Here is a 16,147-nt window from a genome sequence, read left to right on the forward strand (position 1 = left end):
TTTACATATTATATATATATAATATGTAATATATATAAATATATAAAAGATATTAACGACATAAAACACAAAATATAAATCCCACTCGCTGCTTCTACAACACCCACCCCTTTTTTTTTTATTTTTAATTATTTTTGGGGGGTTTTTTTTGATCCCTTTTCCAGCTTTTCCACCCTTTTCTCGCGGCCGCAATGAAATTCCCAAATCCCCCTCTCCTTCCCCTCCTCCTCCTCCTCATCCCCAGCTTTTCCAAGCCCTTCCCAGAGCCATAAAACTTTTATTGCCCCTCGCTGCTTTAAATGAAGTTTTCTTAGGGCTTTAGAGCATAAAAAGCAAATTATTCACGGCCTTCTCCCGTCTGCTTTTGCTTCTCCCTTTTCACATTTTCTGGTTTTTGGGGGTGTTTTTTTTTACCCTTTTTTAATAAATTTTGGGGTGTCCGGGGAGGTGTGGCTGGGTGTTGGTGCTCACGCTCGTATTTTGGAAATAATCTCATTTTTTCTCACCAGAACTCCGTTCTTTCAGCCAGAATCCAATTATTTAATTTTCAATTTAATCATATAATAATTATCCATTTCATTCCTCTTCACTTCCCAAGGCCCCGGGATGGAAACTCTGGGGCCGTTTTTCCTTTTATTTTTTATTTTCCTTTTTTTTTTTTTTTCCCCCCCACCTCCCTCTCTCCTTGTTTTTATTTATATTTTTTTTCTTTTCCATGATTAATCCCTTTTCCTTTGTTTTCATTCCCTCTCCAATGGCAGCCCAGCCCTGGCTCCACGTGATCCCTCTTTGTGGACTCCCGAATTCCCAGGATTTCACCCCAAACCAGGACTCCTCTCTCAATCCCTTCCTTTACTCCCCATCACCCCATTCCATTTTTTTTTTTTTTTTTTAAATTTTCACCCCTCAAAACCCTTTATAATTTTATTTTTTTATGGGGGGAGGGGATAATTTTATCTTTTTTTTTTCCTTTTCCCACCTCCAAATCCGACGAGGATAGGGACGAGATAAAATCCATAGCAGAAAGTTTATTCAGGAATTGTTCACCAGACAACCCTTGAAGCGAGGAGAGAAAAGAACTACTGTAAGAACAAAGAAAGAGCTCCCAAGAGGAGGGGAGGGAGGGGAGGGATTCGCGATGAAATTCTTCTAATTCAGGACTAAACAATTACAGTCTGGTTCTGCTCTCATGCCTCCAGAACTAATTACATTATTCATAAGTACCGAGGTAACATAAAACTACTGCTTCTCCCTAAATTACAATAAACTAAAATAAGCTCGTGGTACAATGACAAGGGGAACACAACGTCCTTTTTTTTTTTTTTGGGTTTTTTTGGGGTTTTTTTCGGGGTTTTTTGGAGGTTTTTTCCTGTATTTTTTTAAATTTTTTTGTTTTTTTTTTTTAAAGGAAATACTAAAAAAAAAAGTATCCCTTTGATACTTTTATGTCTTTTTTTTTGTTGTTTTTTTTTTTTTTGCTTTTTTCCCTTGTTTTTCCCTCGTATAAATACATCGTCTCGCGGGGATAAATATTACCAAAAAACCAACCAAAAAAAATTTAAAAATTAAAAAAAAAGAAAGGAAAATATTTTCAACTGCCTATAACCAATAAATATATCTGAATGTTCACCAGAACACACACCTAACTGAAGGACGCCTCCACGGAGCTGAGAGCCCTTCAAAGTTGTCGTTTCGTTTTTTTTATTATTTTTATTATTATTATTATTATCATTATTATTATTATTATTATTATTATTTAATACCCATTATATGTAAACTCTAAGTGCAACAAAGATGTCCAGGCAGGAAAGCATCAACAAATCCCAGGGATCTCCTGGCTTCTGCTTCCGTGGGAGGACATTCCCTCTGTTCAAATATACCCTGTTTTCACGTAAAAGGAGAGGAGGAAAGAAGTTCAGGATTTCTCCAATTTGGGTTTTTTTTTTGTTTAGGAACCCTAAAAAAAAAATCCCCCCAAAAAAACCAAAAAAATAAAAACCCTTCCCCCAAACTGGAGAAATTGATCCTAGGCCAAGGAAGGGAAATATTCCGACCTGTCAATTCTTTCTTCCTCTCTTTGGAATTCCTGGTGGGGGGGAAAAAAGGGGGGATTTAGGCGTTCCCCCGGAATTTTCCTCGTCCCGTTGTGGTGCTCAGACCTTTTCCATCCCGGTGGGTTTTTTTTTTTTTTTTTGCTTTTTTTATTTTGCCGTGTTGTTGTTTTGGAGAGGGGGAGCAGGGCCTGGAGGGACGAGCGTGGCTCCCTGGCCTCGGCAGGTGTGGAGATTCGGAGTTTAGGGGGGGATCGGTGGGAAGGGACCCGCTGGGGAATTGGATTTATCCTTTTCCGGAGGGGAAAGTGGATTTATCCTTTTCCAGTGGAGAGATTGGATTTATCCCTTTCCAGTGGGGAAAGCGGATTTGCCCCTTTTCCAGTGGGGAAAGTGGATTTATCCCTTTCCAGTGGGGAATTGGATTTATCCCATTTCCGGTGGGGAAAGTGGATTTATCCCTTTTTTGGTGGGGAAAGTGGATTTATCCCTTTTCCAGTGGAGAGATTGGATTTATCCCATTTCCGGTGGGAAAGTGGATTTATCCCTTTTCCGGTGGGGAAAGTGGATTTATCCTTTTCCAGTGGAGAGACTGGATTTATCCCTTTCCAGTGGGGAAAGCGGATTTGCCCCTTTTCCGGTGGGGAAAGTGGATTTATCCCTTTTTTGGTGGGGAAAGTGGATTTATCCCTTTCCAGTGGGGAATTGGATTTATCCTTTTCCGGTGGGGAAAGTGGATTTATCCCATTTCCGGTGGGGAATTGGATTTATCCCATTTCCGGTGGGGAATTGGATTTATCCCTTTTCCGGTGGGGAAAGTGGATTTATCCCATTTCCGGTGGGGAATTGGATTTATCCCATTTCCGGTGGGGAAAGTGGATTTATCCCATTTCCGGTGGGGAAAGTGGATTTATCCCTTTTTTGGTGGGGAAAGTGGATTTATCCCTTTTCCGGTGGGGAATTGGATTTATCCTTTTCCGGTGGGGAAAGTGGATTTATCCCATTTCCGGTGGGGAAAGCGGATTTATCCTTTTCTGCTGGGAAAGGACGAGTCCTCCTCTGAAGGCTGGGAAGGAAAGCACGGTTGGATCTGGAGAAGGACTCGGAGGAGGGGGGAGCTTCCCAGTGGATCCCTTTGGGGTTTTGAGGATGCAGAGACCCCGAAATTTGGCTTCTTCTCCTTCCCAGCATCCGGGAACGATCGGTGACCATCCCAAGGTGGCTTGGACACCCCATGGGATTCCCACAAAACCACCCCGAGCCCATTCCCGAAGAAATTCGCATCGAGACCCCCAGGAGGTTTCACCCTTCCAAAACCACCACGAACTCTCGGATTTTGTGCTTCACCAACCCCAAAATCCCGAGCACGACAACCCCGCCAAAACCTCCGCGGCGAAGCCGGAGAGAAACCCAACGCCGACATCCCTGAAACCCAAACTTCCCCTTGGCTTCCCCCATCCCGACGGCCTCCCCCTCTCACAGGTGGGTGAGCTTGGGCGCCTCTTGGATTCTGCCCTGAGAAGTCGCGTGGTGCGAGGAGAGCTCCGCGTACGCGGCGTGGCTCTCGCACGGTCCGTGGGGCTGGCCCGGCGGCGCCCCGCCGTAGTCCACGCCGGCGGCCTGGTGGTGCGGCAGGTGGTTGAGGCCGTAAAGGGATGGGCCAGAGGCGGGCAGAGAATCCACAAAGTTCCCCGCGCCGTACGCGGGGCTGCCCTGCACGCCGGCAGCGCCGTAGGCCACCCCGTTGGCCTGCAGGACGTGCGGCTCGTACTCGGCCGCGCCGGCGGCCCCGGCGTATTTCTGCTGGCCGGGGCAAGCCTTGAGGGGCGCTTGGTAGCCGGGGGCGGCCACGGCGTAGGCGTTTTGGTGGGGTTTGCTGAAGGAAGGCGGCGACGGCGCCTCGTAGGCGCCGCTCATGGGGTGCAAGGCGTTGAGGAACCCCGCCGAGGCCTGCATGGGCTGCGGGGGGCTGCCCGCCGGGGAAGGTCCTCCAGAGGAAGAGCCCACGCCTTTGGATTTCTGATCCTTTTTGTACTTCATCCTCCGGTTCTGGAACCAGATCTTGATCTGGCGCTCGCTGAGGTTCAGCAGGTTGGCCATCTCCACGCGCCGCGGCCGGCACAGGTAGCGGTTGAAGTGGAATTCCTTCTCCAGCTCCACCAGCTGAGCGCTGGTGTAGGCCGTGCGCGCCCTCTTGGAGGCCGAGGAGCCCGGGGGGCTTTTCTCGCCGCCGCTGCAGGTTTCTGCCGGGGCCCCCGGAATGAAATAAAAGAGAATTACTTACACGCAGAAATTGAATGCGTCGGTTCTTAATAAATCCTCGCCTTCCTCTCCCCCCCGCCCCCCCGCCCGCCCCTCCACATTAGCCTGCACTCCATAATCGTGTCATTTATTAAGAGTTCTGTTCTCCAAAGCTGCCCCTGCTTTATGAAAATTTGATCATGTCATGTAGAAGAGGATTCCAGGGCCATTTATTGAGGGCTCGATTATTTCCAGCGGATAATTTCCCAGAAAATAACGTTTGGCGGGATGGGGTGGGAGGGGAGGTGGCCACCGCCGCAGGACCAATTAGCGCAGGGCCAATTAACGCGGGGTTGGGAAGGGTTTGGTTTGCACACAGGTGCAGCACCAGTATTTGCCTCCGCACCCACCTTTCCCAGAGGTAAACACCATGAATTACGTCCGCGGTGGGTAAAGAGTTCACCACCAGGTTTGTGAGAATGGATTTGCCAAAATTTCCGTAAATCCGGGCTGGATTTTTGGGTTTTATCTGCTTGGACTGGTGGGACACGTGGAGAAGACGGACGTGGTGCCTCATCTGCTCTCTCTGAGGGGTGGGAAGGCACCGAGCGGAATTTTAGGATTGGGATGAGCCCTTGGGAGAGCATTTTCCCCGTATTTGTGTCCAGCCTGGGCTGGGGACGACGCCCCGGCCGCGTTTCCCTCTGTGGTTGTGTTTGAAATAAACCGGGAGCGGGTGGGTGGTGCCCGGGGCCGGGATCCGCTCTGGAATCTCCCAGGATCACCTGGGATTCCTTCACCTCCCAACAAATCCGCTCTGCCCGGGGACCCCGGCGCTTCTGAGACCTCGCGCCAGCAGCGGCCAAGGGAAATAACCAGACCCGTCAACTCTTTCTTCCTCTCTGTGGAATTCTGGGCTGGAAAAGAGGAATTTGGGCCTCCCCTAAACCCATTCTCCAAGCCTTTGTAATTCTTGGACCTCTCTTTGGAATTTTTTGGGGAAAAAGGGGAATTTGGACCTTTCCTAAACCCATTCTTCCAACCCTTTATGATTCTTAGGCCTCTCTGTGGAATTTTGGGTGGGAAAAGTGGAATTTGGGCCTTCCCTAAACCAATTTCTCCAACCATTTGAGATTCTTAGACCTCTCTGCGGAACTCTGGGGTCAAAAACGGGAATTTAGACCTTCCCTAAACCGATTCCTCCAACCCTTTGCGATCCTCGGGCCTTGTTTATCAATCCTTTTCTCCATTTTTAGCCTCGTCCTTTTGGAGCTGGGGAGGGCAGAGCGCGTCACTGAGGCCTGGCGAGCTACCTGCGCTGGGCGAGCCGTTCTTCTGCTTGGAATTCTGCCTCGACTCCTTCATCCAGGGGAAGATCTGCTTGGAGATGCCGGCTCCGAGATTGGCTTTCCCGGCGGCGCTTTTCCCGCTGCCGGCCTGGCCGTTGCCGCCGCCGCCGCCGTTGTTGGCGTTGGGTGAGCCCGGTGTCTCCGGGGCCAAACCGGGCCGCATGCAGCTCCCGTTGAGCTCTTTATTTTTGCCGTGCGGGGCGGCGTTGCCGAGAGACTGCAGGGAGCAGGCAGACCTCTGGAAGTCGTTCTCCATGTGGGAAGCGGCTTGGAAAGGCTGCTGGGCACCCTCGTAGCCGAATCCATTGGCGCCGCCGCCGTAGGAGTAACCCCCGAAGAGCGTGGAGCTGTCGTAGTACGAGGCCTTCTGCATCTTCCGCGAGGGTTTTTTTGGCTACCAGGGTCTTGACACCCCTCTGGCAGAACATTGGCACCCCGAGGCCACGTGACGGCCCCTCTCCAGCTGTCTGGTGGGAGCTGACCTGAAAGGTTAGGAGAAAACACACAATAATAGTGCCCGGCCCAGGAATCCATCTTGGGGCCTGAAAGGCCCGTGACATGAATAGGGGTCCCGCGGAACGGGGGGAACAGATGCCGCCGGCAGATTTCACCCTCCTGAGGCTCCGCCAACGGGGCAGGGGATGGTTTGGATGATTTGGAGGAGTTTGGGGGTGGCTGGGATGGGTTTTTGTCACCTCCCACCCCCACCTCGGTTTGGCTCCGTGCGTTTTATTTACGGCGCGTTTATCCCCCCGCGGAAATCCCCGCGTGCGTCCCCGCGGGAGCGAACCGCACACGCGTTTACACACCCGGCCCCGGAGAAAAGCCGAATTGTCACAAATATCACAGCACGGAGCGCAGAATTGCTGGCCACGAACACTCAACTCTGGCTATTTCCGTTTAAACCGGCTCCTCACGCCCCCAAAAATCCTTCCACCAGCAGAAATCCCAAGTTTACCGCCAGGGTTTGGTTTTGAGGCGCGAGCAGCGAATATCCGTGTTTTTAATCCAGGTAACGCCATCCTGGCACGCTTGGCTCCCTTTTTTTGTTTACGCAGGAACTCTCAGCGCCTCTGGAATTCAGGGCAGAGATTTCCAGCGGATCGGAGCAGGGACAAGAATTCAAGACCGTGCTTCCCCTGCTCGGGGTGTCTCTCTTCCCCTCTCTCTGGTAGCACAGGTTGAATTTAGAAAATAAATTTTTTTTTTTTTTTTTTTCATTTTCCCGGCAGGGTTTTGTGTTTCTCATCCCAAATCCAGAGCTGCCACTGGGATGGTGCCGATTCCAAACCCATCGCTGCTGTTATTTTCCTTTTTTTTTATCTCTCTCTCTCTCTCTCTTGGAAAACAAACACTTGACGAGGCCATTTGCTCCTCACTTTCCACCCCTTGGATTTTCCAGCCTTCCTCCCTCCCTCAATCCAAGCTCCAAAAGTCTAAAATAAAATAAAAAAAACCATCCTAAAGCTTAAAATCACAAAACGAAACCTCCCCTCTTTTTTTTTTTTTTAAAAAAACTCTCTTTTTTTTCTTATTTTTCTCCATCTCTTTCCTCTTTTGCTTTTCTCCCAACAGAAACTTTCCCCTCCCTAAAGACAAAGTAGAAACACCCCCCAAAAAAAACCCAAAAAAAGGTGAAAACTCCTCGGAAATAATCAGAGGGATTTTTTTAAAAAAGCCAAAGACTCCTCTCCGCAGCCCGGAGCCCGCAAGGAGCGTTTGTTTGGGGATTGATATCCATTGTATATTTAATTGTACCTCTTGTATATTCAATTTTATCTGGGCCTCTTTCATCCTGCAAAGCAAAACAAAACAAACCCCGCGGAGATAAAACCCAACGCGATATTTTTAAGTGCCGGGGCTTTAACAGAAGCCTCAGCTCGATAATAAATAACATTTTTTTTCCTCCCTTCTTTTCCCGGCTGCTGTTTTTATGTGGAAAGCTCCGTTCTCTTCACCCCTCAGAGCTGCTCGAGGGGTTTTTTTAATTTTATTTTTTTTTAATCCTGATGGAAAAATCCTTCCTGCATTCCCAAAATCTTCCTGGGAGCTGCGTTATTGTCTGCGCAGATCCTGGCTGGGAGTTATTCCCCTCCGCCTCCCTGGACATGATAAATTTGTCTTATTAAAAAGTAGCCTCCGCTCCCCGAGCCGTGAATTAATTAATTAACAAACAGCAGTGCCTTTATTATGAATAGGTTTGGAAATATCTGCCAGGGGGGGCAGAGGTGGGAATTTCTCCAAGGCCTGGAAAATATTTCTTATTTTTTTTCTTTAAAAAAAAAAATAAATAAAACCTCCTAAAAAAATCAACAAAACGACCCCAAACCCAAGGCTGGGGCGAAAGCAGCTAAAAATAACCGCGATGGGGTTTTTTTTTTCTGTATTTTTTTTTTTTTCGTGTCCTTGTTGTTTTAAACGTCCATAAAATAAATTTACGACCCCCTTCGCCTCGCTCGTGGCTTCCACAGCTTCGCTTTGTACCTCATCTCTCAGCGCCTCACAAATGCCGCTCATTTATCTTCGCCGGGGACGGCCGCAATCCTAATTATTTACTCCAAGGAATTGCTTAGGAAAAAAAAAAAAAAAAGGGAAAAAAAAAAAATCCCGGGCAGAATAATAAATATTCGATGATCTCCTGTTCCAATTAAAAGCGGGCGGGAGCTGCCCCGGCCCTCTCCGAGTTTCACTTTTGGTTTTTTTCCCCCCCTCAAACTCTTTGCCCGTAACTTTGGAAGGGCAAAATTTGGGGTGTTGGGGGTTTTAAAATAAAAAGGAATTAAATAAAAAATGGTAAATTACGGATTGGGGCGTGGGGGGTGGGGGAAAGGTGAGAGAGGGCGGTGGGGAGGATGAAGATGCTCCGGGAGGGGGATAAAAAATGAGTAAAAAAGCAGAAATGAAGCGCTCGGGGTTGGGGGGGGAAGGAGATAAAAGGAAGGATTCTGCTGGAATCGCGTCCCCTCCATGTTGGAAAATCCGAAATTCCCAACCTGAGCGCGTTCCTGGGGAAAAGCAGAGCCTCTCCCCTTCCCCTCCCCCTCTCCAGCTCCATCTCCCCCAGCCGCAGAAGCCCTCGATTAATTGCGATTATTAATAATCCCAAATATCGCAACAATAGGTCGGGAGCTCCCGGCGAGCTCCAACCCTCAACGCCGTGGATCCGCCTGGGAAAAAAAAAAAAAAAACCCACAACCACCCAAATTTCCCTTCCTCCCCCACCCCAAAACAACAACTCCCCCCAACGCGCCCACAAAATCGAGAAAAAAAAAAATTAAAAAAAAAAAAAACCAAAAACGCGGGGAGAAGCGGGGAAAAAAAAAATAAAATTAAAATCCATTAAAAAAAAAAAATTTAAAAAAATAAATAAAAATAAGAGGGCGAAGGCGGCGGAATTAAAACAAATCAAGCAAGCCGGGGGAAGAAGAGGGGTGAGGGCTGCAAAAGCGGCTCTGCGTGGAAGGAAGCTTAAAGCTTGTGAACTCTTCTTGAACCGAGATTGGAGTCATATGGTCATAAATCATTGGGACATATACTCCGCCATTCACAAAGTGATAGCCTATTTGAGTCCGGCTTACCTTAGTCTCTGACGAGCCAAGCACAGGCAGACATAATATATTTTCACATCCAGCATCCACGCAATCAATAAGCGAGGAGTGACCCCCCTCCCTCCCTCTTCCCCTCCCGTTACTCCCCGCTTTTTTTTTTTTTTTTTGATTTTTTTTTTGCTTTTTTTTTTTGGCCTCTTCTCTCCTTTTTTTTTTTTTTTCTTTTTTTTTTCTTTTTTTTTTTTTTTTTGTTGGCGAAACGTTTTTTAGAGGGGGCGTAAAAGCGCTGGGGGAAGGTTAAAAATATAATTTAAATATATAAAAATATATATATATATATATTAAAATATATATAACGGTAATCCGGTGTGAGGGCGGGTGGAAAGGGTTGTTAAAAAAAATATTTAAAATATATAGAAATAAATGAAATTAAATTAAAAAAAAAAAAAGGTGAAATAAAGGGGGGGAGGGGTCGCTTACGGCGGCTCAAATTGTCTCGCTCGTTTTCCTTTCGGGGGTTAAAAAAAAAAAAGAGAAAAGGAAAGCCCGACAAAAAAAAAAAAATAAATCAAAATAATAAAAAAAAATAATAATAAATTTTTAAAAAAATAATAAAAAAAATCGGGGATGCTTCCCGGCAGGAAGGGGAAGGAAGAAGGAGGGAAAATAAAAAATCTGGAGGGGTTGGAGGGAGGTTTTTTTTTTTGGAAATGGCCAAAGGCTGAGGGTTCTACTTGGCCTCTGGTACGCGCTGCTCACTGATAACAATGGCCTCTGCTTTAGCAAAGGGGAAGAAGGGAAAGGAGAAGGGAGGGAGGGAGGAAAAGGAAAAGGGAAAAAAAAAAAAAAATAAAAAAATAAAATAAATAATAAAAAAAAAACAATCGGAGGAAAAAAAAAAAAAAAAAATGAAAATAAACCCAAAAACCCAGAAAAGCTGAAACGCAAAAAAAACCTCAAAGCTAAAAACAACCGAATCCCCCCCCCAAAAAAAGCAGAACCGGGATTAAAATCCCCCCCTCGTGGGGGGGTGGGAGGATGATGAAGGAGGGGGGGGATGAAGGAAAGGGGGGGGATGGGAAGAGCGGGGAGGATTTTTTTCCCTCCCCAAAACGCCGATTTTTGCATTTTTTTTTCCCGATTTTGTATTTTTTTTTTGGGTATTTTTTTCGCGGGCGGGAAGCGCCGCTAATTGCGGGCGGCAGCGGCGCCCTTTGATCCACGTGATGAACAATTAGGCGTCAATTTATGCAAATGAGCCTTCGCCTTCCTCTTCCTCAGGCTGGGGATGCTCCCCGCGCTCTCCGAGCTGTTCTGGGGACCCCCAAAATTAAAAATAAACCCCAAATCTCGGCTTTTTTTGTTTTTTTTTTTGTTTTTTGGGGTTTTTTTGGGTTTTTTTAGGGGGGTTTTTTGGTTTTTTTTTGTTTTTTTGGGTTTTTTTTTGGTTTTTTGGGGGGTTTTTTTTGGGTTTTTTGGGGTTTTTTGTGGTTTTTTGGTTTTTTGGGTTTTTTTTTTTTGTTTTTTTTGGTGAAGCACCAGCGATGCTCGGAGCGGTTACAACTCGGAGTAACTTCGGAGGAACTATAGGCCTGGTTTTGGGGAGGTTCAAGGGCTCTCCGGGGAGTTTTGGGGCAATAAAAATAATTATTATTGCTGGTATTAATAACTCGTCACCGCCGGGCCGCTGTCGCCAAGGGAGATTTACGATTTTCGCCTCTCCCGGCAGCAAAAAGAGGCCAAAAAGGGGATTTTAGGGCGGTAAAAACAAAAAGTAAAAGATGAGGAGGGGCCGGAGAGTGGGAGGAAGGCAGGGAGAGGAATTTTAGGTGTCTGCAATTTCTTTTTTTTTCTGAGTTTTCTTCTTTTTTTCCTCTTTTTTTTGGAAGCGTTACTTTTGTTTCCCATCCCAATTATCCGCCCTCCTTTAATTGTGGGCCTGAAGTGCTGACGAGGGGGGAATTTTGGGGAGAAAAAGGGAAAAGAGGAGCCACAAAAGCTCTTTGGAGTTGCCTCGGGAAGGTTGGACCCGTCCAGGGCTTCCATCTCCTCTTTATTTCTTATTTATTTTTTAAATTATTAGGTTTTTGGGTGTTTTTTATTATTATTATTTTTGATTGCTGCAACTTCAGGCTGATAACTCGGGGGGGGGGGGGTGGGGAGAATAAATTAATAAATTAAAAAATTAAATAAGTTTTTTAAAAAATATATAAATAAATAAAAATAAATATAAATAAATATAAATAAATAAAAAATAACTTTAAAATAAGATTAAAAAATAAGATAAAAATAAGATAAATAATTAAATTAAAAAAATAAATAATAACTCAAAACACTTAAAAATAAATTAAAAATAAGACAAAAATAAATTAAAATAAAGAAAAAATAAAGAAAAATAAAGAAAAAATAACTTTAAAATAAGATAAAAAATAAGATAAAAAATAAGATAAAAATAAATAAAAAATTAAAATAAATAAATAATTGAAAATAATTAGAAAATAATTAAAAATAATTAAAAATTAATAAAAAAATTAAGGATGCCCAAGGAAACTTTTGGACTTCTGAGGACTCGGTCAGCCAAGGTTTTCCTGGTGATGGATAAAGTTTTATCCCAAGGATTCCACTTTTTGTCCTGCCTGCAGCCTCCAGCCCCCAGATGGGACCAGGAAAATCCATAATTACCATTTTATTGTGATTTTTTTTTTCACCTCCCCACCCCTCTCATCTGGAAAAGAAAAAAAAAAACCTCATAAAATCATAAAAAACTCATTTTTATGAGCTGCTCCGACATCAATCTCCTGCTACGAGACAGCAACCCCGGCGTGGAATTCCCAGGGAAAAAGGGAAAGAGGAAAAAAAACCATGGTGGACAACTTAAAACTTCTTCAAAACCATCTCAGACAACTGAAAACTTCTTTAAAACCATCTCAAAGAACTTCAAAACTTCCTAAAAACCATCTCGGACAACCTCAAAACTTCTTAAAACCCATCTCGGACAACTTAAAACTTCTTCAAAACCATCTCAGACAACTGAAATCTTCTTTAAAACCATCTCAAAGAACTTCAAAACTTCCTAAAAACCATCTTGATAACTTAAAACTTCTTTAAAACCATCTCAACCAACTTAAAAACTTCTTAAAACTCATCTCAGACAACTTAAAACTTCCTAAAAACCATCTCGGACAGCCTAAAAACTTCGTAAAAACATCTTGGACAACCTCAAAACTTCTTCAAAACCATCTTGGACAACTTAAAAACTTCCTAAAACCATCTCGAATAACTTAAAAACTTCTTCAAAACCACCTTGGACAACCTCAAAACTTCCTAAAAACCATCTTGACAACCTAAAACTTCTTCAAAACCACCTTGGACAACCTCAAAACTTCCTAAAACCATCTTGGACAACCTCAAAACTTCCTAAAACCATCTCGAATAACTTAAAAACTTCTTCAAAGCCATCCCGGACAACCTCAAAACTTCTTAAAACTCATCTTGGACAACTTAAAACTTCCTAAAAACCATCTCAGACAACTGAAAACTTCTTCAAAACCATCTTGGACAACTTCAAAACTTCTTAAAAACCATCTGGGATAACTTCAAAACTTCTTTAAATCCCTCTCGGACAACTTCAAAACTTCCTAAAAACCATCTTCGACTAAAAACTTCTTCAAAACCCTCACGGAAAAACATCTCAGACGACTTAAAACTTCTTTAAAACCATCTCGGATAACTTAAAACTTCTTTAAAACTATCTCAGACAACTTCAAAACTTCTTTAAAACATCTTGGATAACCTAAAAACTTCTTCAGAACCCTCTGGGACCACCTAAAAACTTCTTCAGAGCCCTCTGGGACCACCTAAAAACTTCTTCAGAACCCTCTGGGACCACCTAAAAACTTCTTCAGAACCCTCTGGCACCACCTAAAAACCTCTTCAGAGCCGTCTGGGACCACCTAAAAACTTCTTCAGAACCCTCTGGGACCTCCTAAAAACTTCTTCAGAACCCTCTGGGACCACCTGAAAACTTCTTCGGAACCCTCTGGGACCTCCTAAAAACTTCTTCAGAACCCTCTGGGACCTCCTAAAAACTTCTTCAGAACCCTCTGGGACCACCTAAAAACTTCTTCAGAACCCTCTGGGACCACCTAAAAACTTCTTCAGAACCCCCTGGGACCACCTAAAAACTTCTTCAGAACCCTCTGGGACCTCCTAAAAACTTCTTCAGAACCCTCTGGGACCACCTAAAAACTTCTTCAGAACCCTCTGGGACCACCTAAAAACTTCAGAACCCTCTGGGACAGCTCCCCTGGGGATCCCCGGAGCTCCTCTCGCTCATCCGGAGCTCTTGGACACCCAGAAGCGCCTGGAATTCCGCGAGTGCCTCCTCTGGAGCGCAAAAAATTCTCATTTTAACCTCAACCAGCTGGGGGAAAAAAACCCAAAACCCTGGTCCGTGTGGGAGCGAGCGGAGTTATGCCAGGAATTGTCATTTCTGCTCGGCCTGCAGCTCATTTCTCCTCCGCAAATGTGGCGAGCGGGGAGGGTTTTCTTTTTTTTTTTCCCCCCTTCAAAGGCAGAGCAGGAATTCCGATCCCAAAGTTATTCCATAAATCCCAGAATTTCCAGGCTCGCCGTGGAGGGAAAAGGGGCTCGGGATCCGCAGCTGCCTTTTGCTCGTTTTTTGTGGGGGGTGAGGAGGAAAAATTTAAATTTAAATTTGATTTTTAGGGGTGTGGGGGGGAAAAGGATCCAAAGGGAGCGAGGCTGAGGGGTTTGGAGAGGGGGGAAAGGCTGAGGAAGGACAGACGGACACGACAGACAAAACTCACCCGGTTCTGCGAGGGCTGCTCCAGCAAATCCCGGCCCCGGGCGGATTTTGGGACAGGAGAAACGCTGAGGAGGGGAGGAAAAAAAATGCGAAAAAAACCAACAAAACCCAGTGAAAGTTGGGTGAGGACGAGGAGGATTTGGGGATTTTGGGGAAGGAATTGGGGGAAAATCGGATTAAAAACCCCTCTGGGGGTTCCTCCCGAGCCAAAAACATGCAGGGATGGGAATTGGGGTTTATTCCCGGAGATTTGGGGCAATCCCGTCTCTTTCCCGTTTTTTTTTTTTACCATTTTTCCCCTCTGGAAATTCCCATCCCCCTCCCCCCGGTTTTGGGAAGCTTTTCCCGGTTTTGGGGCTCCCTTTGGGGAACTCTGAAGGCGATTCCCAAAATTTGGGAGTGGGGAGGGAATTCTGGCTCAACCCTGCTCATTTCAGTGTTAAACGACATTAATTACCCGCAGTTAATTAACAGCAATAAAACAGGAGGGGAAAAAATAAAACAGGAGGGTTTTTTTTTTTTTTCCTGGAAAATCCTGGAAGATGGAGAAAATTTAATTTTTTTTTAATTTTTTTTTGGGCAATTTCCTCCTTCCCAACGAGGAAGTTCCCGATTTGTTCCCAAAATTAACACCCTGGAGCCTCCAAAACATCCCAAAAAAAAAAATTCCGAGATTTCTCACCGCAACTCCGCGAGGAGGAGGAAAAAAAAGGGTTAAAAAAAGCCAAAAAAAAAAAAAAAAAAAATCCAAAAGCGATCTCATTTTAAAATATTTTCGTTCTGGGAAACATTCGGGCCGGGTTTTAATAACTCCGTTTCCGTTGTGAATGTTGATGTTATTAATGTGAAATAAAAATGTTCCGCTTGTGACAAAATCCCCGAGTCCATAAATCACCCGCGGATGTTCCCTGACCTTCCTCAACCTCTGCCTGCAGATTTATTATTATTACTATTATTATTATTATTATTTTTATTTTTTTATTTTTTATTTTTATTTTTATTTTATTTTTTATTTTTATTTTTAATTTTATTTTTATTTTTATTTTTTATTTTATTTTTATTTTTATTTTTATTTTTATTTTTATTTTTATTTTTATTTTATTTTTATTTTTATTTTTATTTTTATTTTTATTTTTACTTTTACTTTTATTTTTATTTTTATTTTTAATTTTAATTTTAATTTTAATTTTATTTTTATTTTTATTTCAATTTGTATTTTTATTTTTATTTTAATTTTTATTTTAATTTTTATTATTTTTATTATTTTTATTATTTTTATTATTTTGGTCATTTTTATCATTTTTATTATTTTTATTATTTTTAGAATTTTTATCATTTTTATCATTTTTATCATTTTTATAATTGTATAATTTTTATCATTTTTATCATTTTTATCATTTTATCATTTTATCATTTTTATCATTTTTATCATTTTTATCATTTTTATCATTTTTATCATTTTTATTATTTTTATTACACGCGGGGTTTTTTTTGGAAGTTTTCCATCCCCACCCCCCGGCTCAGCAGAGGCAGCTGGAATTGAGAAAAAGGGGAAAAAAATATCAAAATAAAATGGGAAAAAATGATATTTATGAGTTGTGAGTTGGCGATTCACGAGTTCAATCAAAGGAAGGAGAGGGGAAGGGGAAAAAGGGGGGAAAAAAATGGAGAAAAGAGGGAAAATCGGGATTTTCACCCCAAAAATGGGGGTAGGAGGGAAAAAAAATGGGTGGGAAAGAGGGAAAAAGAGAAACGAGCAAGGAGCCGGAATAAATAACGGGGTTTTTTTTGTTGTTTTGTGTTTTTCTTTGTTTTTCTTTGTTTTTCCTGGTTTTTCATTAATTCCCTGGATGGAGCGAGGCTTCCCCCACCCCCTCCCCGCGCTCTTTGTTTTGATTTGGGTTTTTTTTTATCTCTTTTATCTATTAATTATTTCTCTCGGGGGCGTGGCCTTGCGGGGGGACCTCCCCCCATCTCTTTTTATTTATTATTTTGGGTTTTTTGGCCAAAAAAAACCAGTATTTTGAATTTTTCCGCCTTTTTGGAACCCCGAAAAGGATAAAAAAATGAAAATATTCTGGGTTTGACTGGAGGGATCGGAGTTTTTTCCTCCCCCCCCGAGCTTTGCTG

General features: G+C 43.6%; 1 protein-coding gene across 3 annotated transcripts in view; it reads right to left on the bottom strand.

Annotated features, from left to right (window-relative positions):
• Positions 1–1,008: 1,008 nt before the first annotated feature.
• HOXB3 (homeobox B3) overlaps positions 1,009–16,147 on the bottom strand; it is a 29,743-nt gene continuing 14,604 nt past the window's right edge. Inside the window, exons 3-5 of one of the 3 annotated variants that reach the window (XM_086864368.1) lie at positions 14,019–14,082; positions 5,606–6,123; positions 1,009–4,294 (exon numbers count right to left, since the gene is read on the bottom strand). In XM_086864368.1, the coding sequence (XP_086720494.1) occupies positions 3,528–4,294; positions 5,606–6,014 (1,176 nt within the window). In that variant the 5' untranslated portion in view covers positions 6,015–6,123; positions 14,019–14,082 and the 3' untranslated portion in view covers positions 1,009–3,527. Of the gene's footprint in view, positions 4,295–5,605; positions 6,124–6,450; positions 7,131–9,219; positions 9,280–14,018; positions 14,083–16,147 lie in introns of those variants that run through there. The other 2 variants (XM_086864370.1, XM_086864369.1) reach the window with 2 other exon arrangements.

Source organism: Cyanistes caeruleus, chromosome 27 (assembly GCF_971803275.1).
Source record: "Cyanistes caeruleus chromosome 27, bCyaCae1.hap1.1, whole genome shotgun sequence".
Taxonomy (NCBI): Eukaryota; Metazoa; Chordata; class Aves; order Passeriformes; family Paridae; genus Cyanistes; species Cyanistes caeruleus.